We start from the raw sequence: 26,843 nt of genomic DNA on the forward strand, positions 1-26,843 counted from the left end.
GCGAGCTATTATAAAATAAACGAAAAAGACTAAAAAATATTCTTAAACTATCTGAAATACCTCAAAAATGCCCCTCGTTATATTTTTGGCTCAAAAATACCCCTCCATTAAATATTTGGCTCAAAAATACCCCTCCCTCTAACGAAATTCGAAAAAGGATCAAAAATATCCATGAACTATCTCAAATGGCTAAAAAATACACCTCTGTTAAATATTTGGCTCAAAAATACCCCTTCCCTTAACAAAATTCCACCAAGCACGCCATCTAAATAAAAAAAACTATGTGATTATGCCACATTACCATCCACATGTAAAATGTTAGTATTTTTTTTAATTATATGACATTCCTTTCTTCTTTATTTTTATTTTTATTTTTATTTAAAAAAGTCAGTGAAACGGACAAAATTTACACGGCCTTTTCATTTTTAATCAAAGTAGACAAACGGTGGTTACATAATATTTTTTTTTGAAAAAATTTATTAAATATAACATCGTTATTATCAAATTTCTTTGATCATCCAAAAAATAAGTTTTTTCTTGTTAATAGGTTTAAAAGTGTGAAACCCAACAAAAGAGTCTTATTAAACTGATAAACTCATTAATTATTAGGCCAGTATAAAAGTTAAAATTAAGATTTACTCGTAAAAGTAACAAATTTCAAACTAAACTCCAAATTTGTTACTCAAAAGATGTGTTTGGCTTTGCTAGCTTTTACTCAAAATGTTTATGTTAAAAGGATTTAATAAATACCCCCTCTAATTTAAAATTAATGAATCTATGAATGTGTCACACATCTTCAAAAAGTTAATGAATGACATAATTAAATGATAATTTATCAATATTAAGTATCATTTTACTTCTTTTCAAATTTGTTCTAAAAATAATAAGATTATTCATCAAAACTAAATTTAAAAAAATGAATTCATTTCGAATGATTAAACAAGTGTTAAAAGAAATTCATTTATTTTGAAAAAGAATTAGCATGTAGTAAATTCAACTCAATTATTAGTACATCAACATTTGCTAGCTTAAAAGTTAAAATTCTAGCTCCTCCTCCGAGTCAACATCAGATCAAGATCAAGTTGTCCCTCATCCCAAACGATAATAACAAAATAAAATTTAGAACTTTTAAAACACGAATAAAAAGGTAAAATCTAGGACTTTTAAAATATTAATGAAGTAATTAGCAAAAGATTGGTTTTTTGATTTTTTCATTTCATTTCATTGTTTTGCAAAGAAATTAAATTAAAAATAAAGAAGGAAGAAATGTCATATAATTAAAAAATACTAACATTTTACATGTAAATAGTAATGTGGCATAGTCATGCAATTTTTTTTTATCTAGGTGGCATGCTTGGTAGAATTTTGTTAAAAAGAGGTATTTTTGATCTAAATATTTAACAGAGGAGTATTTTTAAGCTATTTCAGATAGTTCAGGGATATTTTTGATCCTTTTTCGAATTCCATTAGAGGGAGAGATATTTTTAAATCAAATATTTAACGAAGAGATATTTTTGAGCCAAAAATCTAATGAAAGACATTTTAAAGCTATTTTAAATAATTTAGAGTATTTTTAAACCTTTTCCGTTAAATAAATAATAATAGCATTCAGAAGATGCAACAATTCGCATTTTGCTAAAGACAAGCTGTTGTTATTTTGTTTTATTTCTGGTGCAATCTCAATGCAACAATTTTAAACAAGTAATCTATCTTGTGATATGGGCCGCGAAAGACTCCAACTCCTTCCGAGAAACACCACCTTTCTCTGTGGATCGCCTTATAGCCTCGCTTAGTTCTTGTGCTCTTTTCCTAATCATATCACCTTCTTCTGATGCCATTAACTTGCACACTATATTCTGAATGGTGGATGCAGCCACTAGCTCCTCTCGTTTCTCCCACACCCTAACAAGCAGGCCTATTTTCAATATTTCTGCGAGCAAAAAACTGTTTTTTGGTTGGTCAAATTGGATAGGCCAAGCAGCTACTGGCACTCCTGCAATAATGCTTTCTAAGCAAGAAGTCCAGCCACAATGACTCATGAATCCACCGGTAGAAGAATGAGCCAAGATTTCTTGTTGGGGTGCCCAGTCTCTCACCACTAAGCCCACGCCTTTTACCCTTTCCTCAAATCCTTCAGGCAACACAAGTAGTACTGTTCTGTTATCTTCGCATTTATTAGTAACGGGATCTCCTTTATCAGCATTTCTCAATACCCATATGAACCTCTGTTTGCTTAGCTCTAAACCAATTGCAATCTCCTTGATTTGTTCAGCTGAAAATGAAGTGGACGTTCCAAAAGATACATAAAGAACTGATTTTGGAGGTTGTTTGTTTAGCCAATCCAAACATAGGTGGTCGGTTAGGATAGCAAGATCTTGTATGGGGAGCTGAATCGGTCCTAGTGTCCATAGCTTCTTGTTTTGTATGCTTGCGAGATGTGCCATCGAGTCAATAAAAGCATTACCTTCAATTACTTGGCTTGTATTGTAGATATCACCGGCGTTGAAGCCTGTACACTGTGACAGAAGTTTTGAATGGTGCATGACATCTTCAGGGTTGTAACATCCATCATTAGATGGTAACTTCTTAAGAAGTTCTTCTTCAAGTGGAATGGGCAACCCCGCTACTGCAGCGTAGTGACTACAATACATATCGAAAATGGGAAGGCAGTAGAATACATAGGATTCTCCATTGGGAAGGGAAGAAATATCCATAATATTATAAGACATTAAAAGATCGTGAATAACGACGACTCGTCTTACCTTAGACGAGATATCTCGAAGGAAGGAAGCAATGGGCTCACGTGAACGCATAGAAGCATTCCAAACATGTATGGGGATATCTGGAGGAGGATCTTGAGTATCAAATTGGAGGTCATGGAAGTGGATCTTGGCTATGTCAGAAGGATTTAAGGTAGTTGACCGGAGCCTAGCTTGACTGTTGGAGGTGGCTGAGCCAAGATAGTAGACTGGTAGACCGTAGGAGGAGATTCGGCAGGCCAAATGGAGAAGCTGTCGGAGATGGCTTTGAAGAATTAATGGGACTATAACTACAGCAACATCATCTTCTTTTAGTTCCTCTTGGTTTGCAACAATACTCTCTCTGTTATCCATGAATATCAAACCTACAGCCAAGCTAGCTATATATTGTTTTATTTCTTGGAAATTTTTGAATAGAGTGGGTTGCTCTTACCAAGGATTTATATAGAAATTTACGCACCTATTCACATTCATCATGTATACATCCGGCCCATGAAGTATTCGCTTACTTTCATCCGGCCCATGAAGTATTCGCTTACTTTTTTTTACTCCTTCCCCCTGTATTTAAAAAAGAATAACTTTTTTTTTTCTTAACTTGACATGAACTTTAAAAAAATAAATTTTATAATGTCAAATTAAAATGATATTAAATATATTAAATGTTTTTTAATTTTATGATTTTAAATATTTCTACTAAAAAATTAAATTAAAGAGTCGTTAAAAAAAATCTTTTTTTTTTAAAACATATTAAAAATAAAAATCGATCATTATTTTTTAATAGGCAGAGTAATTATTTATCTTTTCAATGTAAGAAATTCCATAACATATATACATCACATGAAGTACTCTTCTTTATCTATTCCCTTCGTTTCAAAATAAGTGAATTATTGGGGTATTTATTAATATTTCAAAATAAATGAATCATTGATTTTTTTTTCAAATTTACCCTTATGATTTAACAATCAATTAACTTTTGAAAAGATATTAAAAGATCCAACTTTTTTTTTTGGATAAAAATGAAAAGTTGTGTTAAATTTATGTCTTTAATACTTTTTCCTTAATTTTTTTTCAAATTTACCCTTATGATTTGAAAACCAATTAACTTTTGAAAAGGTATTAAAAGATCAATTTTTTTTGTGGGATAAAAATAAAAAATTGTGTTAAATTTATATCTTTAATATTTTTTTCTTAATATGTGCGTCAAAATTCAACAATTCATTTATTATGAACGGAGGGTGTATTATTCAAGGCCCGTATTTTCTAATTATTTGTCTTATTTATCTATTCAATGTAAAAGTTTGCATGACATATATACATCACATGAAGTACTCTTCACATATTATTCAAGGCCTTTATTTTCTAATTATTCATCTTATTTATTTATTCAACGTAAAAATTGCATAATTTTTACCCGGTAAAATTAAATTTATTTACTTATTATTCTTAGTGCTCATTTGACCAGAGAATTTTTCCCTTTTTTCAGATATTTTTTAACTTAATTTTAATTACAATTCCAAATTAGTGTTTGATCTCAGAAGTTCAAATATAACTTTCAGTTGTATTTGAAACTTGTTTTCATTTTTTTCATTCTCACAAAAATTTTAAACAACTCAAACTTGTATTCATAACCAAATAGAACTCCAGCTCAATTCCAAAATTTTTTGATTTCACAATCAAACACCTACTTGAATATTCCAAACATGTGATGATGTCATATCGGCCCGTATTAGTTATCGTCGAGGTCAGCCCTTAGCTTGAATGACGCACTTGATAAAAAGGCTCCTACAATCACTCACCTAAAGTCAAATCTGAATACGTTTTGTATTTCTCTCATAAATTTCATACGTATTTATTTTTGAAAAAAGGCTCAAATATGCAGTGACGGATCTACCCTTTACCGAAAGAATTCGAATGAACCCCCTTCGACGAAAAATTATGTTATATATACATGATTAAAATTATATTTTATGTATATCTATTAGATGTTGAACCTCCTTCGATTAATTCGTATGTTCATTTATGAACCCCTTAGTGGATATCCCGACTCCACCACTGCGAATATGCTATTTAACTATTTAAAATGAATTATTTATGTTATCAGTTTAAAGTTTTGTTCATTTATGTCATTGTCGTTATAAAATCAGCTCATCATTCATACTAGGGTTGGGAATATTTTGGTTCAAACCGAAAAATCATAAAATCAAATCAAAATTTAATTTTAATTTTGTTTTTTTTTGGATCGGTTTCAATTTCAAATTCTAGAAATTCGATTAAATGGTTCGATTTCAAGAAAAAATTTGGTTAAATCAAAAAATTAAAATTATATAAATAATATATATATTTTTTTATTATAATATATACACACACACATATTCAGTATATATAATAAGTAACCCTAATTTTACGAGTTACGTCCCTAAATTTATTTCAGCATTGGTTGAGTAGATCCAACAGTTTCTCGAGGAGACTACAGATTGGAGGCGGCGACCCAAGTACAACTATACAATGAGTGTCGAGTGGAGTCGGTTTAACATAAGTATTATGCTAAACGTATGGTTATTTCATTTCATGCATGTTGAGTTATTTATATTTAGGAATGAAAAATATGTTTGAAAAAAATTATTTTTCTAAAAAAAGCACCAATTTTAAATACCCAGTTATGACAAAGAAAGGTTCACTACTTTAATCTTCAAAATCGAAATAAAAAATTAAAATAATGATATCGAATTTGTAGAAATTTAACCAAATCAAATTTATTTTGGTTTGGACACGGTTATCATTTTCATCAATTCGAAAATTAAAAAATCAAATCGATATCAAACAACCAAACTGAACAAATTGAATGCTCACCCCTAATTCATATCATTACTTTTTAACGATATATTTCAAAAATAGTTTTGCCACATGACCTCTTAGTCATTAGATTGGACCCACTAAAAGTTTAATCCATTAAAAAAAATCCATCCACACCCAATCCATTACCCTAACCCACTTTCAGTTTATTCTCTTCCACACAGGGATCAATCAGATATCCAAAAAAATTCTAAAATTATTTTTGTCTGTCATCTTCTTCAAGCTTCGATATACTAAATCAACCGATTAAAACCACAAAAACGAAATCTGAATTTGAAAAAAAAAAAAGAATACAAATTTATTTTAACAAAACACAAAGTACAATTACATCTAAAGTCGGTCTACTTTGGGTGTGCCATTACTTTGCTGTAAGTTCATACCCCCATCTCATGTTTTTGAGTTAGATTAATGGATTGGGTGTGGGTGGGTTCTTTTTAGTATAAATAACATAAATCCCACTTTGAATGAAAGTAATTACATAGGATTCTAGATTTAGTTTCTCTCTCCCAAATTTGTAAAAACACATATACATGTCTCTGTATCTTATACGTTAGTGCAATATATGAGGTAACCGTTTTACCTAAAATTAAGGAGATAAAATCAGATAAATTAAATTGTTTTTCCTATAATTAAGCAAATCAAATGGACCACCATTATTTTCTAACTTAATTAACAGAACTCATTAATTTACTGATTTGGTGGATTTTTAAAATCAGTAACAATAATTCAAATTGAAAAAAAAGATTTGGTAATGTATAATATTACCATTTCTAATGTATGAGGTTAACACAATCAAGGTAAGCTATGCTACCATTTTTAATGTATAATATCACCATTATAATGTATGAGGTTAAGTCAATCAAATTAAGTTATTTTCCATTCTAATGTTTCAGGTTACAATTCTGTTGTATAATGTAAAAAGTTATTTCTCCATTCTAATGACGAGGTTACAATTCTAACGTATAATGTAAAAATTTTATGTATAGGGTTAACACATTCAAGGGAAGTGATATTCACATTGTAATATATAATGTAACCAATCTAATGTATAATGTAACCAATTTAATGTATTAGGTTAACACCGTTAAGATAAATTTTGTTATGTACGGGGTTACCACAGTCAAGGTAAACTTATATTACCATTCTATGTAAAATGTAACCAATCTAAAAGGATCGGAAGAATCTGAAAGAGGTGATTTGAGAATTTGGGAGATTGTACAAATTTGATCACCGCGGGGAAGAATGTATCCTCAAAAATCGGTTTGGAGTGTAGGGTCGTCGACTTCGACGGCGAATGAACGGCCGTTTTCGGATTCTACCACAACTCTGTCGCTGTATTTGGTGACGAAGTGGCGGAGCTATTGCCGGAAGTTTAGCCGGAGACAATAGCAGGGATGTCCGAGTTCCAAGGACATTTTTGTTGTATGCAGTTGGATTACAAAAAGAATCAAATAATCTTTTATTTGGTAAAGTTGAAAAATATTATAAACAAACCTCAAAATTAAATAAAGAAGGCAATGAGGTTAATTACCTTGTTCAGTTAATGCTTTAAAAACTGAAAATTTTGAAACCCCTAAATCACGTAAGCTTGATTTTAGGCAAAGAAAAATAAGCACAACTAAGAGCAAAAAGGGGATGTTGGAGTGTATAAGACCGGAAGAGAGAGAAACAATAAAAGGAAGAGGTATTGTGTAATCATTATGAGATATTTGTAGTTACTTTTAAAAATAGGGATATTATGTAATAACTAATAGTTAACTTATATACAACAACAACAACAACAACAAACCCAGTGTATTCCCACCTAGTGGGGTCTGGGGGGGGGGTAAGATGTACACAGTCTATACCTCTACCTCTGATGAAGTAGAAAGGCTGTTTCCGATAGACCCCCAGCTCAAGACACGAGATACCACACAAACACATAGTAAAGCACAGAAGCAGATTACATAACATAAATACGGCACCCATAAGTAATATAAAACAGAGGAAAGCAGAGGAAAGCACACAGATTCGTAATAAAACATGTAACACGGAAGGCGGAAACATAACAGGAATAAAACCCCCACCAAGTAATTCCCTACACTAGCGACCCAAACTGGCCCTAATCCTCTGACGAAATTCGCGCCCTCCAGACCTTCCTATCTAGGGTCATGTCCTCGGTGAGCTGTAACTGTTCTATGTCCCGCCTAATCACCTCGCCCCAGTACTTCTTCGGCCTACCCCTACCCCGCCTAAAACCATCCAACGCTAGCCTCTCACACCTACGGACCGGGGCATCCATGCCCCTCCTCTTCACGTGTCTGAACCATCTCAATCGTGCTTCCCGCATCTTGCACTCCACTGAAGTCACACAAACCTTCTCCCGGATAGTCTCATTCCGAACTCTATCCCCTCTAGTCAGTCCACACATCCAGCGCAACATCCGCATTTCTGCCACCTTCATTTTTTGGATGTGGGAGTTCTTAACTGGCCAACACTCCGCTCCATACAACAAGGCCGGACGGACTACCACCCTGTAGAATTTGCCTTTAAGCTTGGGCGGCACCTTCTTATCACACAGCACCCCCGACGCGAGTTTCCACTTCATCCATCCCGCCCCAATATGGTGCGAGACATCCTCGTCAATCTCACCGTTACTCTGGATCACGGACCCAAGATACTTGAACTTATCCCTCTTACATACCTCCTGTGCTTCCAGCTTCACTACTACCTCATTCTCCCGCCTCACGTCATTAAACTTGCATTCCACATACTCTGTCTTGCTTCTGCTCACCCTGAACCCTTTAGACTCAAGAGTTTGCCTCCACATATTTATGTAATTTTTAGTTCTTTTTAATGGATCAAATTTTTAGTGGGCCTAATTTAATAGCGTGGACCTCTCATAAGAGGCCACATGGCAAAGTTATTTTTAAAAATTCATCATTAAAAGTAATGACATGGATGAGCCGATTTTATAATGGCAATGGCATGAATGAGCCAAATTTTTAAGGGAAAAGGACATGGGTTAACCATTTTTAAAAAAATGGCCCACAGTTGAAAAGGTGGACAACTTTAGCCTATCGGTTAAATTTATTTCCCTCTTTTAGCCATTTGCCCATCAGCCACATGCAATTTCTATTCCCAGTTGATACACTTTTATACCATATTGATACACTTTTATACTAGATTGATACACTTTTTAAAAAAGAAATAGGGGATCCCATGCCCAATTGATACTCTTTTCTAACAAGATAGAAGGGGAATCTATGCATATGCAATGTCCATATATCCAATTGATACTCTTTTATATTAGATTGATACACTTTATACCATATTGATACACTTTTATATTACATTAATACACTTTTTAAAAAAGAAAGAGGAGACCATATACCCAATAGATACTCTTTTATACCACATTAATACACTTCTATAACAAGATAGAAGGGGAATCTATGCATGCATATGCAATGTCCATATATCCATATAGTCTTTGCAAACATATACAATAACTATTTTCTATTAACCGCCCAGCTAAGACAAATAACAATTTTTAAAAAATAGAAACAATAATTATGTTTTTAATGTATAATTTGATACCAACAAATCTTTCTTTTGTTACACTTTTCTACCATAACAACCAAAGCTTTCAAATCAAAACTAACAAAGCAAAAATCATAAAAAATATTTTAGTGGAATGACTTAAAGAAGTGCAGTTTTATTGCTTGATTAACTATTTATCGGGATTAAAATGACTTAAGGAAGTGCAGCTTATCTTTACGGCTAAGTGAACCACCACTCACATTCAAGGAAACGGTCTAGTGACCCACTACAAGAAATTGTTCCCACCAGTTACTACCAACGAAGCAATGTAATTTTTATTACAAGTATGTGGAATAATGAATACAGAGAGACCAATTTCTATTGCATTCAAATGATTGATTTTGTTGAAAAATATCCAATGTGCAAATTATGTAAAGCAGGGAATAAAAATGCTATTGATCAATTGGTTTCTAATGCGAACAAAGTTATAATTAGTTCAATGCAATAATTTTCTCTTATCAAGTAGTAACTAAGTAATTTATTTTCATTTCCTCTTATAAGTTTGTGGTGTGACGGCCTTTTTATTCAAATAATATGGGGAGTATCCATTACAATTAGCATTACTAATGATGCCCACTCCCCGGATGCCATTCCCCACACATGCCAAATGATCATTTGGTTGGAATTATTTTTCCGAGTGGCTATTTATCGGGCTTTAGAATTTAGGTGTTAGTTTTGTAGAATTATTTTAGTTTTAGGTGTTATTTTTGTCCTTTCCTCTAATATAAATGAACCATTTCTAATAGTCCAATAAAGAAATTTGAGCCTTTTTCTTTTATTTTTTAATTTATAGACCATCTATATTTTGATCATTCACTCATTACCTATTATACTTTCTCTGTTATATAATTCTCGCCTATTCATTAAAAATAGATGTCAACTAATACTTGTTAAGTTTGAAAAATCAATAAATAATTTATTCATTTTATTCTTAGTTATTAATAATAATCATTTCCTAATATATTTTTTGAGCATTGAATAAATATATTTCATACAATAAATTTACTCATATTATTTATTATTTATTATTTATTAATATCTGTCTCAAGTTAACCGTGAACAATTATTGTTTCACGATGCAACTCCTAATTAAAGATATGTGTTTGATAACTTCAGTCACTAAGGCTAAGATAATGTTTTATAAGAAACATATATTGACGATTAAAATATGTTTTATAAATTCTCATAATCTAATACACTCAAGCAAGTATTTTTGAAGAAAAAAATGACTTAATTCATTCTTTATAGTCATTAGTTAACTCTAACAGATACTACAAGAGATAGACTTCAGTTTTTAAATTAGCAAAGTTGTCATCAAATTATTCTTTTTTTCATATGTTGCATGCTTATTAAAACGGTTTGGTTATTTATCTAAAGGTAAAAAGGTCAAATTTATCCCTCTTTGAAAAATTGGCTAAATATATCTTTCATTATATTTTGGAGTCAAATTTATTCTCGCTATCATATTGTAGGGCAGATTTACCCCTCTATTTAATACCCTTTGTCATACGTTGAGGCCAAATTTGCCCTTGATGTCATACTTTGAGATCAAATTTACTCTTGTTGTTAAAAAAACTTTTCACTTGACCCTTTATTTAAAAAAAAACTCAAATCAACATTAAATGATCCATTTTAAAAAAATAAAACACACTCTAGTCTAACTCATCCGATCTGATCTACAAAAAATGCACAAATAAATATACCCCTTCCTCAGTTTTTTTGGTCAAATTTTTTCAACGAACAATTATACTTCTCTTTCAACGAGTAGCGTTGGTAAGTTGTTTACAAATGAATAAAAAATAAAATAAAATGGGATAACACAAAAGTATGAAACTGGAGAAAATGTCTATTACAAACTCTACTCCTGTTCCAATTGTGTTTAAATTTCAAAATTTGCTTTGCAATTCTATGTGCATCTAGATTCTAGAATCAGTGGATAAGTTTCTGAGTAAATGACATAATGAAAATTTTATATAGATCCAAATTATATTTGAAGTCATAAGAATGAAGAGATATCATGATTGACTTATAAGGAAACCTCTAAACTCAATCGTCCAGAGAAATATACAGTGGGCCTAATCTGTTGCATTTGCTGCTAAGTGCCATTTTTCATGAGCTCTCCATTGATCTAGATTCATGAACTCAGGGAGTGGTGTATTTTTTTGTGTTTGTACTGATTCAAATTTATTTTTCTTGAGCTATGCACTGATAAATATTTAATGTCTTAATCTCATTGAAAAAATTTGACCAATAGATCCGTAGGGATATATTTATTTGTGCCTTTTTGTGGCTCGAGTCGGGTCGGACAAATCAAATTAGGATATGTTTTTTTTTTTAAAAGGCATTCAATGTTGATTTGTTTTTCTATTAAAGGAAGGGTACATGTGAAAAGTTTCTTAATAAGGATAAATTTGAATCTAAAGTACGATATAGAGGGTAAATTTGACTCCAAAGTATGATGAAGAGTACATTTAGCTAATTTTCCAATATAGAGGGTAAATTTGGCCCAAAAATATGACGATGAGGATAAATTTAGCCCAAAATATAACGAAGGATATATTTAACCAATTTTTCAAAGGAGATGACTAAATTTGACCCTTTCCTATCTAAATAACCTCTGTCATAAATTTTTAAAAAGTTTTAAATTAATATATTTTGTTAATAGCCCATCCATCTAATAATATTTATCATGTTTGGCTTTTCGAGAGTTAGACTATATGAATTGTGACTAACATTTATATATATACTTTTTCACCATATTGATATAACAAAAATTTCACCATATTGATATAAGAAAAAATACAACTTATTATAATTTTTATATAGTTTTTAAATAATCATAGTTTTAATGTTATAATATTAAATTAATCAAATTTAATTTAACTTTAAAATTTATCAAATTGACTCTCGTAAAGCAAAATATGACAAGTATTAATAAAATAATTTTATGTTATGTAAATAATAGATAAAATAAAATTTTTGGGGCTTTAAATTTTTGGGGAAACCTTTCAAATGTTTCAAATTCTTATATTTCCTTAATATTGTAGTGGTTGTACGATTAAGTGAGTAAATAACACTAAATCTTCTTTCATCAAATTAAATAGTGTATCTACCTTCTTATCATTTCTATTTTTTCTTTCTCTGTGTATAGTCTTCTTTTCATGTTTAGGATGCTATTGTTGCATCCAAATGCATATCTAAGTGCATGCAGTTGTATAAGTAATATAGAATCTCTTTCGAGCTGAATATCAAACCCATATGGTCCTTGTTCTTAGCAATTCACTCAAATTAGTTTCTATTAATATTTCGGACAAGTGCAGTGGTGTATCAATTAGAATGGTTAAGTTGTATCAACCTAATTGTTGCAAAAGTAATTAAGTAAAACAATGACAGTTTTAACGGGGCTTGTAATCAATATCAAAGGGATATTCCAGGACTACGACATTAACCACAATCATTTATAACATTTAACTTGTCTCAACAAATTTTATTTATCTAATTGCTGATTTCGGAGTTAAGTTTATGATTTGGGAATGGTCATCCTCTAAATCAACTATTCAAACTAGCCTAACGACTACATCATTCAATGACGACGTGAGGTTCTAATTTGAATACATTAGAGTTATCCCATAAATAACCATATAAGATAAACTATGTATATTGCTATCCTAGCTACAAATGAACTCTAACATCAAGCCAAAGATGATCTTGCCCCACATGTTCTTCATTATCTTCTCCTGTTCCTATGGTCAGTTCACATTAGAATTACAGATTTATTCTAATGTTATTCAGATACAAAAATAGTAAGCATAATAACACAAGACCAATTAAATGAGAAAAAAAGATTCTTTAGTTCAAATAAAGTACTACACAATCATGTTCTGATCGTAATTCCAAAACAAGGGTATTTAACTACTCATAATTGAAAAGAGAAAATAAAAGTTAATGTTAACCATAGTAAAGTAATGAGAAGTAGAGTTTAAAGATGAAAAACCCTAATGAAAATCCTTGTGCTCTCTATTTTCCTCTAAAAAATCATAATAATATGACTTGTCACAACCCAAAATAGTCACCTCGACTAGAAAACCCAGAATGTGTACCTCTCATAGACTGACCACTACTCTGGCCAGAATGCTTATTATAGCTGGCTGACCTTGTTAGTAATATGAAGTGCAACATGAATGGGCCTACTAGACTAACCCTGATACTAATATAACTGTGTGGAGAGTACCTACCCTGAGATTCGCTGCCTCTAAACTGTGAGCCAATGCAGCTCCCACTGAAACTAACCTGATAATAAAGCCACTTATTGATGCTCCTTAGGCCTTGAGTGCATCTTATTTATGATTTGAGCATAACCAGAGACCTCAATAAAAGACCTGTCAGGGGTAGCCAAACTCTGAGTATCCATGTGAAGAAGTCTCAGTCCCTGAACAAAACACCAAATCCACTCATACTTGGTTGGCAAGATAGCTGTAGCATGCCTGGCTAACTCATGGAACTGAGCCTCAAACTCAAGGATGGTCAGAAAACTCTACTTTAATCTAAAAAAATGGTCTCTCAGATTCTCTCTAAGGTTGCGAAGCATATACTTTTCCAAGAAAACCTTGGAGAACTGATTCCATGTCAAAGGAGGATATCCAGCTGCCCTAGAATTAAGATAACCTCTCCACCATTGTCTAGCTATAATGTATAGTTGAAAAGTAGTGTAGTCATCCCCACGAGTCTCAACTAGGCCCAAATTATAAAGCCTATCCTTAAAAGAAGTCAAGAACTCAAATGCATTCTTGCCCGATGCCCTAAAAAACCTAGGTGAAGTCAATCGAAAAAATCTATCCAACATCTTTTACTCCTCAATGGACAAAGTAGGATGGGCGACATCGATTGAGAAACTACCGATGTTAGAGGGATCTCAACTCCGAAGACTGCAACTATAGGCTACGACCTCACCTCTATACCACTTTAATCCATAAAATTTACACCATCAAACGGTGCACCATGAACCAAACTCAAAAATTGAGCTAAAGCATCTCTGAGTAGAGTTGAACAAAAAACCTCGGGCACAGGAGCAGGAATAGGATTTGGTGAAGCTTCCCTATTCTATCCTTCAGTTGGGGCTGCAACTCTCGCTTGCCCCTGATGTTTTAGTTGACCACGACCTCTAGTAGGATCCCTAATCACGGACTCGAGGTCCCCATCTCCAGTAGAAGTAGATTGCATCCTAGTCATCTGTGAAAGAGTGAAATTAAGTGAATCTTAGAAACCAACACAGACTCGTATCATAAAATAAGTGAAGGAAGTGAAGATCTCCTAAGAATGTCCTACAACCCCCCAAAGATAAGAACATACATCATTATTTCAGTCCGCAGGACTCTACTAGAAACTTGATCTTGTACCAATAATACCACTGAACCTAGGATCTAATACCATTTTGTCATGAATTAATTTCACGGGTCATTATGTCTTCTACTTTAACTCACCAGTAGGTAAGCCAAACTATGCCCCGATACGACAAGTAATAAGCAAAGTGGTAGAAAGAAGGGTAAATACCAAAATTCTATAAGTAATTAGATTACATGTAATAAAATATAAGAACGATCACTATACTAGAGATAAATAAAAAAAAGAGTAAAAGTATCCCAGACCTAGTAAGGTCGGTACAAGAGCCTTTAGCAAAAGAATAAGAGTACCAGTAGAATCAAATAAATAATAGTCTCGAATAGAAAGATCATCCAAAAATAGTAGAATGAGAGAAATTCAACTCTGGATTTTCTTTACCCTATCTCCAAACTCTGACCAACACTTGTACGAATGCCAACAATGACACCTGATGTACCATGATTTCATAGCACTTTCGATGCTTAAAATAGGGAAATATGCAAGTACTTAGGTCTTTTTTTAGATGTAATGTGTTTTTATATTGGTTTAACAGGAAAATAGGTTTTGGAGCAGAAGATAAGAAAAAGAGGTAAAGTGTTGCTGAGCAGTCCACTTACGGGCCATAAATGGTACTTACACCCACTATAAGTGGGCCGGTATGTATCAGAGTTGGGTTCTAAGAGTTAATAAGTTATCTCTAAGAGGTTACGAAGGCCATATATGGGGCGTAAGTGGTACCTATGACCCTCTTAGGTACCGTCATAGGTGGACGTTCTAAAATATGCTAATTTTTTTAGACACCTACGAACCACCTAGGGTCTGTAGGTAGTACCTAAGGCCCATAAGTGGGTCCATAGGTGAGTGCCAACTTGAGTTTTCCTATTTTATTTCTGTTAGAATTTTTAGGTTTTTTATGTTTCCTATAAATACCCTATCATGTATTATTATTAGTTACACACTCTTTATACTTACAATACTATATTGATTTTGAGATACCCTTTAGATCTTGAAATCCTTGTTCTTGAATTTTATGGTATGAGATTTATTTGAGATTCTAGTTTTCATTCTTAATTTATATTGAGATTGTTCATATACTTTCTATTTCTAATTCTAAGGATGTTCTTGCAAACATGAGCGACTAAACCTCTTGACTAGGGTTGTGGGAACCCTGATGGAATAACGAATTAGAGGAAGTTCAAAGTCTTTCTTGATTGGTGTTTATCCATGTATTGTGGTTTTCTTCGTATTGATTGCTTTTTTAGTAACTGTAGATGCTAATATCCCACTTGTATTCAATAATAACTCGAGAGAGAGGTTGAGATTAGGAAAAAAAGATCAAAACAGTAATTTGAAGCTACCAACCTTCATCTAATTAAATTAAGATTGAGAAGAGATAGTTAATCTGGGATCTAGGACAAGGGTTATTAATGCAACACTCTAAAATTGATAGGATATGAGTAATATTCACCAAAGTGTATCAAGTGACGGTTGGTGATACCTAACTTTTTGGATTCTGCATGTAAGGTACCAGGAGAATTTAATGATAATGATAAGTCTTTGGAGTTAGGAAGTCAGAGGGAATACTGTCTATTGTTCGTCTCATATTGATTTTAACTTGAAGTGTTCAAGATTTGTTACTACCACTACTATTTTTACAAAATTTCCCTATTTACTTTCTGAACTTTTTCGACTACATCAGTAAGTTCTTGACAAAGATTCATTCTATTCTCTATGGTTTCAATCCCAACCTTCATTGGGTTCTATATTTAACAGTAACCTCGTTATACTTTCTTGGAGGTGTAATTTGGGAGACATCAAATTTTGGTACCGTTGCCGAGGAATATGGTTATGAATTAATTAACAGAGTTTGTTGACATTATTACTTTATTACTATTTTGCTATTTTTGGGGTGTATGCTAGTGTATGCCCAGTACTCGGAGTCAAGGAAATTCCTTAATACCAGTTGATACAGAGATTGAAAGGACACTATAATAGAATCGTAGGATGTCAGAACATGAGCATGAAGTTCATCACGAGGGTGTTCAAGATGACCCACTTACCTTGAATCCTCCACCTCCACATGGTGTTTAAGAGACAACCACACAAACCACTGCTCGATTATTAGTTAAAGAGAATACGAGGTTGGCTAATGCCCATCATGCAGCTAAGAAAGAAAGAGTAAGATCAGATAAAGAGCATCGATAAACACTTGAACACGATAGAGCTATAAGGGAAAAAGTTCAACCAACCCTGCTTATTAGTACTTGTTGCACCTAAACGCACATGCAAGTGTATGTGGTCCACCCAAGTAATATAGTGTCCTTATGAAAATCTAAGTATCGATACCATAGGGAATAGTGTTAAGAAACTATAAAATTCTAGTTAAACTATTAAGATTTAATAAATGCAACATAACCACAGGAGTTGGAAGTTAAAGCTAAATGTAAACTAAAACAATGCAGTAAATTAAAGTTCTTGGACAATCAATGAGGAGAAAAAAAGGGTTAAGGCTTTGCGAACAATCATACTATGTTATAAAACTTCATTGGTTAGGTTAGTTATCTTGGTTGGTGGTTCACGGGGTCGATACTAAGACTATGGTCTTTTGAGCCTATAATTAATTAGCTAACTCAACTCCACAACTACATCATTGAGCAAGGATGCAAGAACTAAGTTAAATAAACTCATATTCCATCATGTAATTGAAACAAATAGGGAACTTAAGTATATTCCTATCACAAGTGCAAATCATAACTTTATTCAATTAAGTTCATGATCCTATTCTATTCATCCCACGTTCTACCCTATCATTCATCCCTTCGGCTTCATAATAGAGTTAAACATGTATTATAAGGGTAGAGAATCCTTAAAGTAGTGATAATAAGGACAAATAAATAACCAATAATGATGAAAAATCATAACCAATTCAATTCAACAATAATACTCATGTTCAGCCTTAACCTCGGTAAAGGATGTTTAGCCGATCATGGACATAACTGTAATTACAATGAATGAATACATGTTAAAATACATAAATAAATCAAAGTAATTGAATTAAAACCCTTATTTAAGTGTTCTCCATCCTCACTTCACGTACCAAGGTCGTCCAATGTGTTTAAGACAATGTTCAAGTTTCCTATTTATAGGTGGACTAAGCTGCCCGATTTGGAGTTGCCTCCGTGCCCCGGACTTATCACGCTATCTAGGTAGTGTGGAACGGCCTAATAGGGGAGGAACACTGAAATTTACTTTAATATGATTCTTACAAGGGTGTTCCATGGACTTATCATGGCACCTAGGCAGCGTGGCACGCTAAGGACTTCAAATCGCTCAACTTTGGTCAAGTCTTGTCCCATGCTTTTATCCCTCAAATCCAAGCTTTGTGGTGTTGTTTCACTTTATTTACACCTTTTAAATCGACTATATATCCTCATGATTAACTCCAAGCATCCTACAACATCAACCACAATAATTTAGAACTCAAAGCCACATACAATTCAAGATGATGAACTAGTAAAGGACATAGCATAAACTAAGAGTACTAGTTTTATTCTTTCATTCTTAACCTAGTGTTTTGACTCCAAAATCCATATGAACAAACCTTAAACACTAAAATTATATGAATTAACAATTATATGCTTATTTATACCATTAACTACTCATTAAACACAAGATTAATCCTCAAAACAAGGCTAATTAAGTTCGGATAACAACACTGAGGTGCATAAATCCACCTCAGATCACCACCCCACACTTAAATCCTTGTTCGTCCTCAAACAAATATTTACTCTAAGAATCATAATTAGAGAAGACTCCACACCTCTACAAGCAAGATATTCAAGCAAGTACTATAATGACTACACAAAAGGCAAGTTTCACAAAGTAGCATGTTATACATAATTAAAGGCTCAAGAATACTACTCCAAAACATCCTAGCCTTATGAATTTACTCACCAAGTTGGTAAACTCATGCATACTACTCAATCACAGAGATCATAAAATTCACCGAACTATCATCAAATATATGCCCTCACCACACATAGATGCAATTATCATAAGAGAGGTATAAGAATCAAATTAAATTCACTCTCACAAGGAATTCATAGGTTACACAAGATGAATGATAGGCTTTCCCTTAGTGTAGTACTCTACTAATATTAGATTGTTAAGTCTTAGGATCAAATAGGTCTTTGAGGGTTGTAATGTAGGATAAGAGACGGGTAGAAACTATTCTGGTCAGTAATAGTGACTATCATCCTAAGCGCTTTAATAGATCACTTGAACATTATGATCTCTTTATTAATAACCAATTTCCACCATATTCATCTACATACTTCTCTTATTTTGCCCCCACTCATTAAGATCATTCACAAATACTAAGTAAGGGAGTTTTTTTTATCAATAATTAAATTTAAAAACAACATTTTTCTTTCTCTCCCACCATAACACATCAACTATTTTTAAACACCAATAGATACATACAATGGGGATTCATTTTCATGTCTTTCTTCAATTTAAAACTCCTTACCTAACTTAATTTGCATTCAAGTGCTAGGAGAATTGGATCAAATTAGGGATCAGTCAAAGAAGGGGAAAATGCTACATATGAGGCTATCAAAGAACATAAGCTAAAGGCTCAATGGGGCAAACTAGGATTATGAACAAGGGTAGATAAAAGAGGGTATGAGACAAGACATTCTTTATTTCTCTTTTCACACACACTAGGAAAATTTTAGACATCACATGCAACAAGGAATACACAAAACCTTACTTTACACATGGAACATGCTCAATTCAAGTAGGCACATTATAGACTCTCAGCTAAGCAATCATATGAATTCAACATTAAGCCAACGATGTTTAAGAGTCATTTTCATAAGCGTAAGAGTATCAAAAGTAGTAATTAACCATAACACATGCTTTTACATTTAAAACAACTTGCATCATGCAATCACACATAGCACCAAAAAGAACCTATCACTTATCTAACACAATTTTTTTTTAAATTTACTTCTAAAAAGAAAAAGGATACTAGGTTCAAAGGGCTCCCCCATGGAAAAAAATCCAAAAGAACAACCATGAGTGGGTGAAGTACGCACCTACTAAACTGACATCCACAAACTAAAAACTAAAAAGAAAAATCTTCTTTGTTATATTTGAAAATTTTCAAATTTAACTCAAAAACTAAGAAAACAACTAAAAATCCCAATATGGGGAGATGAGAAACATGTGGGGCCTACATACATGGAACAACCTCACAAATAAAGACCCTATATCATCATTTCACTTGAAACCATAATCGTTCCCCACCCCACCCCTGAGGCCCTTAAACTTTGCTAGCGACATCTTTAAACATCAAGAGGGTCTGGGACCCCACACTTAGTCTCTTCCACACTTCTTAGATCAAGTCTCTGGTACTCAGACTTTTTATCCAATTGTGACTCAAAAAATTAAAACTACGTGAAGTAAAAACTAAAACTACAAAAATTAAAAACTACCTTAACATGGGTTGCCTCCCAAGGAGTGTTGGACTTAGTGTCGAGGCACGACCCACATCACTACAACTCAGCCACATTCCTTCATCCTCTTTCTCCTACTTGTATGTGATATTCTTATTCATTTATGACCTCTTAAGTGTGAATTCTCAAGGTCAATATTTTTTTTAACAACAGCTTCTCAGAATCATCAATTATCATTACTTCGGCCTTAGGTGGTGGCTTGGGAAACTCACTGAGGTTGTTCGAAGAGGTTTTTGGTGGTTTAGCTTCTACCACCCCATACTCATCCACTCCCATCACTGTAATCATACAAAAATATTTGTAATGGTAAGGTTGATTAAGTGGCTTAGAAACTCTAAAAAACACATCTTCATCATCCAATCTCATTGTGAAAGTGATCTCTCTCACATCTATCAATGCTCCTCCCGTTACTAAGAATGGATGTACTAGAATGATTGATACTCAATTATCTACATCATAATAAAAAACAATAAAATCAGTAGGAAATATAAACTTACCGACCTCTATGAGAACATCCTCAATTATTCCTTAGGGCTTTACTATGGTCCTGTTAGCTATTTGCTGCATCACAAAGCATGGTCTCGGCTCACCCAACCCAAGAGTGGTTTACACTAATAGAGGTATCAAAATTATACTTGAACCTAAATCACTCAAGGTATAGACCACCTCTTTATCATGTATTTGTTTGGGAAGGGTGAAACTCCCTGGGTCCTTAAGCTTTTTGGGCATCTTCTTTATTATCATGGAGATGCACTCCTTCATCAATTTCACCACCTTAATAGCCCATAGCTTCACATTGTTATTCATCACATCCCATAAGTACTTGGCGTACTTGTCATTCCATACAAATCATCTAAAAGAGGCAAATTAATGTGAAATCCTATGAACGTGTCCAAGAACTTCTTGAAACAAACATCTTCTTTCACCTTATTCAGTCTTTGAGGAAATAATGGTGGTTGTATTTCTTCACTTTATCAACAACTTTAGTTTTCAGGTACTCAAACTTTCTTAAATTATCAGCATCTTTGCCTGTAAATTATTATAGAACTAACTCTGCATCTACCCCCTTAGCTTTCTTGGAGGTCTATTACTAATATCCTTACCACTCCTAATAGTGATTGCCATAAATTTATTTAGAGGTTTATCATCACTTAGAAAACCACCTTGAGTCCTAGCATTCAGTGCCTACTGCAATTTCCTAAACTACTGCTCTAATTAATTCTGAGCTACTTATTGATTTTTTATTTTAGCAACCATCTGTTCTTTTTGGCCAAAATCTTTTTCAATATCTCTTCAATGTTAATGACCTGAGTAGTATAGTACTGCTGGTGGTTATTTCCCAAGGATATATTGGTTGAGTCTGCCACTTGTGGTTGTAGGCATTACCATAATTTGGCTTTTGAGCTTTGCCCATAAAATTGATGGATTCCGAATTTGCACCCCATATGTCTGCAGAGTGATCACTGGTTCCATAAATCTCATACTAGCCTAGGGGCTACTGCACTGCATTTAATTAAGCTGGAGTTTGACTCTGTAAGACCCTGTATAAATTTCAACAAATTTATTTTTGACCCTTCTGTGTGCGTAATGTCAATTTTTACTTTATATTAAGGGATGTTAAAAGGGTGTTTTGGGAAAGTTTTAAATTTTTTAGAAGGGGTTCGATGTCATTTTGGGACCTCGAGGTAGTAATACACCATGATAGTAGTGTGCCATTCTACTTAGCCTCTACGATAAGGGCGTGGCATGGAGGCTAAACTCGCGATAGCAGCATGCCATGTCGTAATGTAATTTTCATCCAATTTTTACTTTTTTCACCTGGGGTTAGTTTCTTTTGGTCCTTTTGCCACTTTAACGACTTTTAAGCAACAAATAAACCCCTTTCCTTAAATTTTCAAAGATCAAAGTCCATTCTTTTCTTTTTTCTCCCAATCTAAGAAAGCTTAAGTATTTTTTAAGAAATCACTACTCCGGACTCCAAACTTTGAATTTCCTTCAATTTCTTGCATATTTCAGGTATGTTTCTCATCCTTAACTTGTATTTTACATTGAGACATTAATTAAATCATTATTCATGTGGTTTAACTTGATGGGTTTAAAATTTGGTTGAGGTCTTTTTATGGTTATTACTTGAATTGTTTTCCCCATGGTTTAAGTGTGTTATTATGCTTTAATTGATAGTTTTTGGGGTTGGATGGGTGAATTAATATAGGCATTAGAATGGGGAACATGGGTTTTCCTAAATTGATTAAAATTTGGCTTGATAATGGCATTAACCTCAACCCACCTTACTTTGATTCTAAATAAGGAATTTGCATAATTTAACTTACTTTTGGAATATTGCATTACATTAAATGATTAATGGATAACTGGTTTTGGAATGCCTTGGTGGTAGTGATTTGGATTATTTAATATAACTTGGGAGTCTAATTGTTATATGAATTGGTTTGGCATAATTGAATTAGCTTGCAAGCATATTCGTATGACGATGCCATGTTAAAAAATGCCTTAATAAAGACTCCTTGATTAATCATTGGATTTATGTGTAAACTATTTTAATTTGGGCTTAAAGGGATTTATGTAGCTCACCGTGGAGGTGTAGTCTCGGGGGGACCAACACTGGAAACCACATTTGCCAACATGGGGGTATATGTTATTATTTGCTCGGTGCACACTTTATACTTTAGATTGCTCGATGCACACTCAATGTGGGTATCCTTTTCTCATTTTCCTCAGCACGTGAGGCTAACATGTACTAGGGCTTTTTCAGTAGAGGGAGTCAGACCCATAAAGCCCATAGATGCTTTTATGATAAAGCGAGCTACATAGTTTAAGTTAATAATTTAAAATCTCATGTTCATGGCCCTTGTCTATATCCTGACATTCTATATATGTATAAATAAATATTGTGCATATGATTTTTGACTGGTTTTGGTAAATGACAATATTTTATCCCATTCTCTGAGTTACATGTCAGTGCTCGCCCTACTGACCATTCTTAAATGATTCAAAATATAATGATGTAGGGTTTAAGGAATTTTTATTACTTTTGTGCAGCTTTAGGTGATTTGGTACTCCTGTGGATCTACTGTTAAGTGGTGAACCTCTATCTTTCGAAAGGCCCGATTATTTCACTTGTTTTTTTATCTCTTAGTATTTCTTCTTGGAATCTTCTTAGACATAGTCGGGGGAATGTCCTGACTTAGTTGGTTCCTCTAATTTTAGAGGCTTTTGTGGACAAATATAGAAATGGTTGATTGTCATATTAGACTTTTATATTTTATTTGATTTATCTATATTATTTACTATTTTTTGGTTGGCTTTTGCTGTATTCATTTATTATGCTTTGGAGGTAGGCTAAGAGAGTGGTCTCCAGCCCACAGTGGGATGGTGATACTCATGCTGAGTCACCTCAAGGAGATATCTCTAATGTAAAGTTCTATTTGTCTATTCATATGCTTGCTCAATTTGTGGCATCGCATTCTCATTTATCTAATTATGTTGGTCCTGCTGTTAGTTTATCTGAGACCACTAGGACTGGATAGTTTTTGAGGTTAAATCCCCCAACCTTTACAAGATCTAAAGTTAAGAAGGATCCTCAAGGTTTATTTATGAAATAGAGAAGATTTTTAGGGTGATGCATGCCACTGATTCAAAGGGTGTGGAGTTTTCTGCCTATTAGTTGAAAGAGGTGTCTTACCATTGGTATGAGGAATGGAAAGTAATAAGGGGTGATAATGCTGAGTCAGAAGTGTGGAGTAAGTTTTCAGGTTCTTTTCTTGATCACTTCTTTCCTCAAAAGTTGAGGAAAGCTAATACAAAAGAGTTTGTGAACTTGAAGCAGGGTAAGATGAGTGTTAAGGAGTATTCCCTTAAATTCCAGCAGGTGTCTCATTATGCTCCAGAGTTGGTGTCTAATATAAGGCCCAAAATGAGAAAGTTCACTTTTGATTTGTCCCATGATTTTGTCTTAGAATGCAAGACTGTGATATTGAATAATGATATAGACATATCCAGGTTGGTAGTTTATATATAGCAGGTGGAGTATGAGAAAAAGAAGCAAGTATAGATGGGAAAGAGGAAGAACAAGAAGTTTAGATATTTAGAGTGAGGTACAAATTAGCAGAACAGTGGAAGAGGTGGTAGATAGTGGACTAAGAAGAATAATTTTCCATATTTGAAAGTTAGGCTCCTTATTCTAAGCCTTTTGGTGATCGTCATTTTAGGCTAGTAGTGGACCTAAGGCGCAGGGTACCCAGTCTTAGGTTAGTAGAGCTCAGTCAGCCCTACCTTATCCTCCTTATTGATTTTGTAGGAAAATTCATCGTGGTTATTATGAGGAAAGGAAGAAATTATGTTTCAATTATGGCCAGCCTGGTCATCTACAGAGAAATTACCCTATAGTTAAAGTTGCCACTAGAGCTAATAAGGTTCTGGTTGCCACTTCTTTATCTTCTGTACCTAAGGGCGCCACTTCGGGTATCGATAGTGGTCAGAATAGCCTCTATGCACTTGCTACTCATCGGGAAAATAAGCCATCCCCAAATATTGTTACTAGTATATTACCACTCTTCTATTATGATATTTATTATTTACTTAATTTGGGTTATACCCTATCTCATCTGACCTTTTATGTGATTATACACTTTGTTTTAGGCCTAAAAATAATTTTAATCCCTTTTCTATGTCTACCCTGGTGGGTGATTCTATTGTCACTAGAAAAATCTATAAGAGTTGTGTGGTGTCCATATTTTATAGGGAGACATTGGTGGATTTAATAATACTTGATATGGTGGATTTTGATGTAATCTTAAGGATGTATTAGCTTCATTCATGCTATGCATCTATGGGTTGTAGGACTCAGAAGGTCAGTTTTTATCTTTCTAATAAGCTGGTGATTGAATGGGAGAGAAGTTTCTTACTACACAAAAAAGCTTATTTCTTATTTTAGAGCTCGGAAGTTGATTTCAAAGGGTGTCTGTGTCATCTAGAGTAGGTTAAGGATTCTATCTCTTAGGGTCCATCCTTGCATTTTATCCCTATGGTTAATGAGTTTCTTGAGGTTTTTCTCGATGACCTTCTAGGAATTTCTCCCACTAGGGAAATAGATTTTAGGATTGATCTTCTATCAAATACCTGGACCTTTTCCATTCCTCCTTATAAGATGACTCCATTTGAACTCAAGGAATAAAAGGAGCAGTTAAAATGATATCCTTGATAAGTGCTTCATCCGTCCTAGTGCTTCTCCATGGGGTGCTCTTATGCTTTTCATGCAAAAAGGGATTAGGTGTCTTTGGATTTTTATAGACTATAATCAATTAAATAAGGATACGGTGTAAAATAAGTTTCCTCTTCAAGGATTGATGACCTATTTGATTAGCTTTAGGGTGATAGGTATTTCTCTAAGATTGACATCCATTTGGGCTATCATCAGTTGAAAATTCTGAAGGTTGATATTCCAGAGACTACTTTCCAAACACGGTACGACCATTATGAGTTATTGGTTACGTTATTTGGGTTGACTAATGCTCCGATTGCTTTCATGGATATTACGAATCGGGTGTTTAGGTAGTTTCTGTATCTATTTGTTATAGTTTTCATTGATGACATATTGGTGAACTCTAAAAGTGAGAAAGATCATGCCAATCACCTCCAAATTATGTTGCAGACTCTTAAGGAACAGAAATTATATACAAAGTTTTCTAAGTGTGAATTTGGTTAAGTGTTATAACCTTTTTGGGGTATGTTATTTCTAGTGAGAGGATCAAGGTGGATCCACTGAAAGTTGAGGCAGTTAAGAAATAGCCTACACATACGACTCCAACCGATATTAGGAGCTTTTTAGGTTTGGCAGGCTACTATAGGAGGTTCGTGGAGAGTTTTTCATCTGTTGATGCCCCGCTGACAAAGTTAACAGAGAAAAAGGTTAAGTTTTTGTGGTCCAATACTTATGAGGGTAGTTTTAAGAAGTTTAAGAATAAATTAGCTTTTGTGCTAGTATTGACCTTGCTCGAAGGTATTGATGGTTTTATTGTGCTTTGTGATGCATTTCGTGTGGTACTAGGTTATGTCTTGATGCAGTATAGTAAGGTTGTGTTCTGATCTTCCAGGAAGCTTAAGGTTTATGAGAGTAATTACTCAACTCACAATCTAGAGTTGGTGGCTATGGTCTTTACTTTGAAGATTTTTGTGCCATTATCTGTACTGGGTGCATGTGGGTATCTATTCAGACCATAAAAGATTGCAGTATGTGTATAAGTAGAAGGAATTGAACCTCAAGAAGAGGCGATGGCTCAAACTACTTAAGGAGTATGAAATAAGTCTTTACTGCTATCCAGTTAAACCTAATATAGTTTCTAATGCTCTTAGCAGGTTATTTATGGAGAGCTTATCTTACATTGATGAGGAGAAAAAAGGGTTGGTGAAAGATATTCTAGGTTGTCTAACTTGGGAGTTTGTCAGTTTGACTTTATAAATAAAGGAGTAATTATTTAAAAAGTTGTTAAATCATCTCTTGGTGATGAGGTGTAGGGGAAACAAGCTCTGGATCCCATACTTATGTAGATTAAGGATGATGTGGGTCAGCAAAAGGTTATAGATTTCAATATTGGGAGAGATGGTATCTTGAGGTATCAATGAAGGTTGTGTATTCCTGATGTATATAGACTACAAGAAAGGATTTTGACTGCGGATCATGAGCCCAAATATATAGTTCATCTTAGTTCGTCTAATATGTATCATGAGTTGAAGG

At 33.6% G+C, this 26,843-nt stretch overlaps 1 protein-coding gene across 1 annotated transcript; it reads right to left on the reverse strand.

The window, feature by feature from the left end:
* Window positions 1-1,568: 1,568 nt before the first annotated feature.
* Window positions 1,569-3,195, reverse strand: LOC107878068 (zeatin O-xylosyltransferase). Its single transcript, XM_016724944.2, has one exon. The coding sequence runs from the start codon at window positions 3,111-3,113 to the stop codon at window positions 1,707-1,709; it is 1,407 nt and encodes a 468-aa protein (XP_016580430.1). The 5' UTR covers window positions 3,114-3,195; the 3' UTR covers window positions 1,569-1,706.
* Window positions 3,196-26,843: the final 23,648 nt, after the last annotated feature.

Source organism: Capsicum annuum, chromosome 7 (assembly GCF_002878395.1).
Source record: "Capsicum annuum cultivar UCD-10X-F1 chromosome 7, UCD10Xv1.1, whole genome shotgun sequence".
Lineage (NCBI taxonomy): Eukaryota > Viridiplantae > Streptophyta > Magnoliopsida > Solanales > Solanaceae > Capsicum > Capsicum annuum.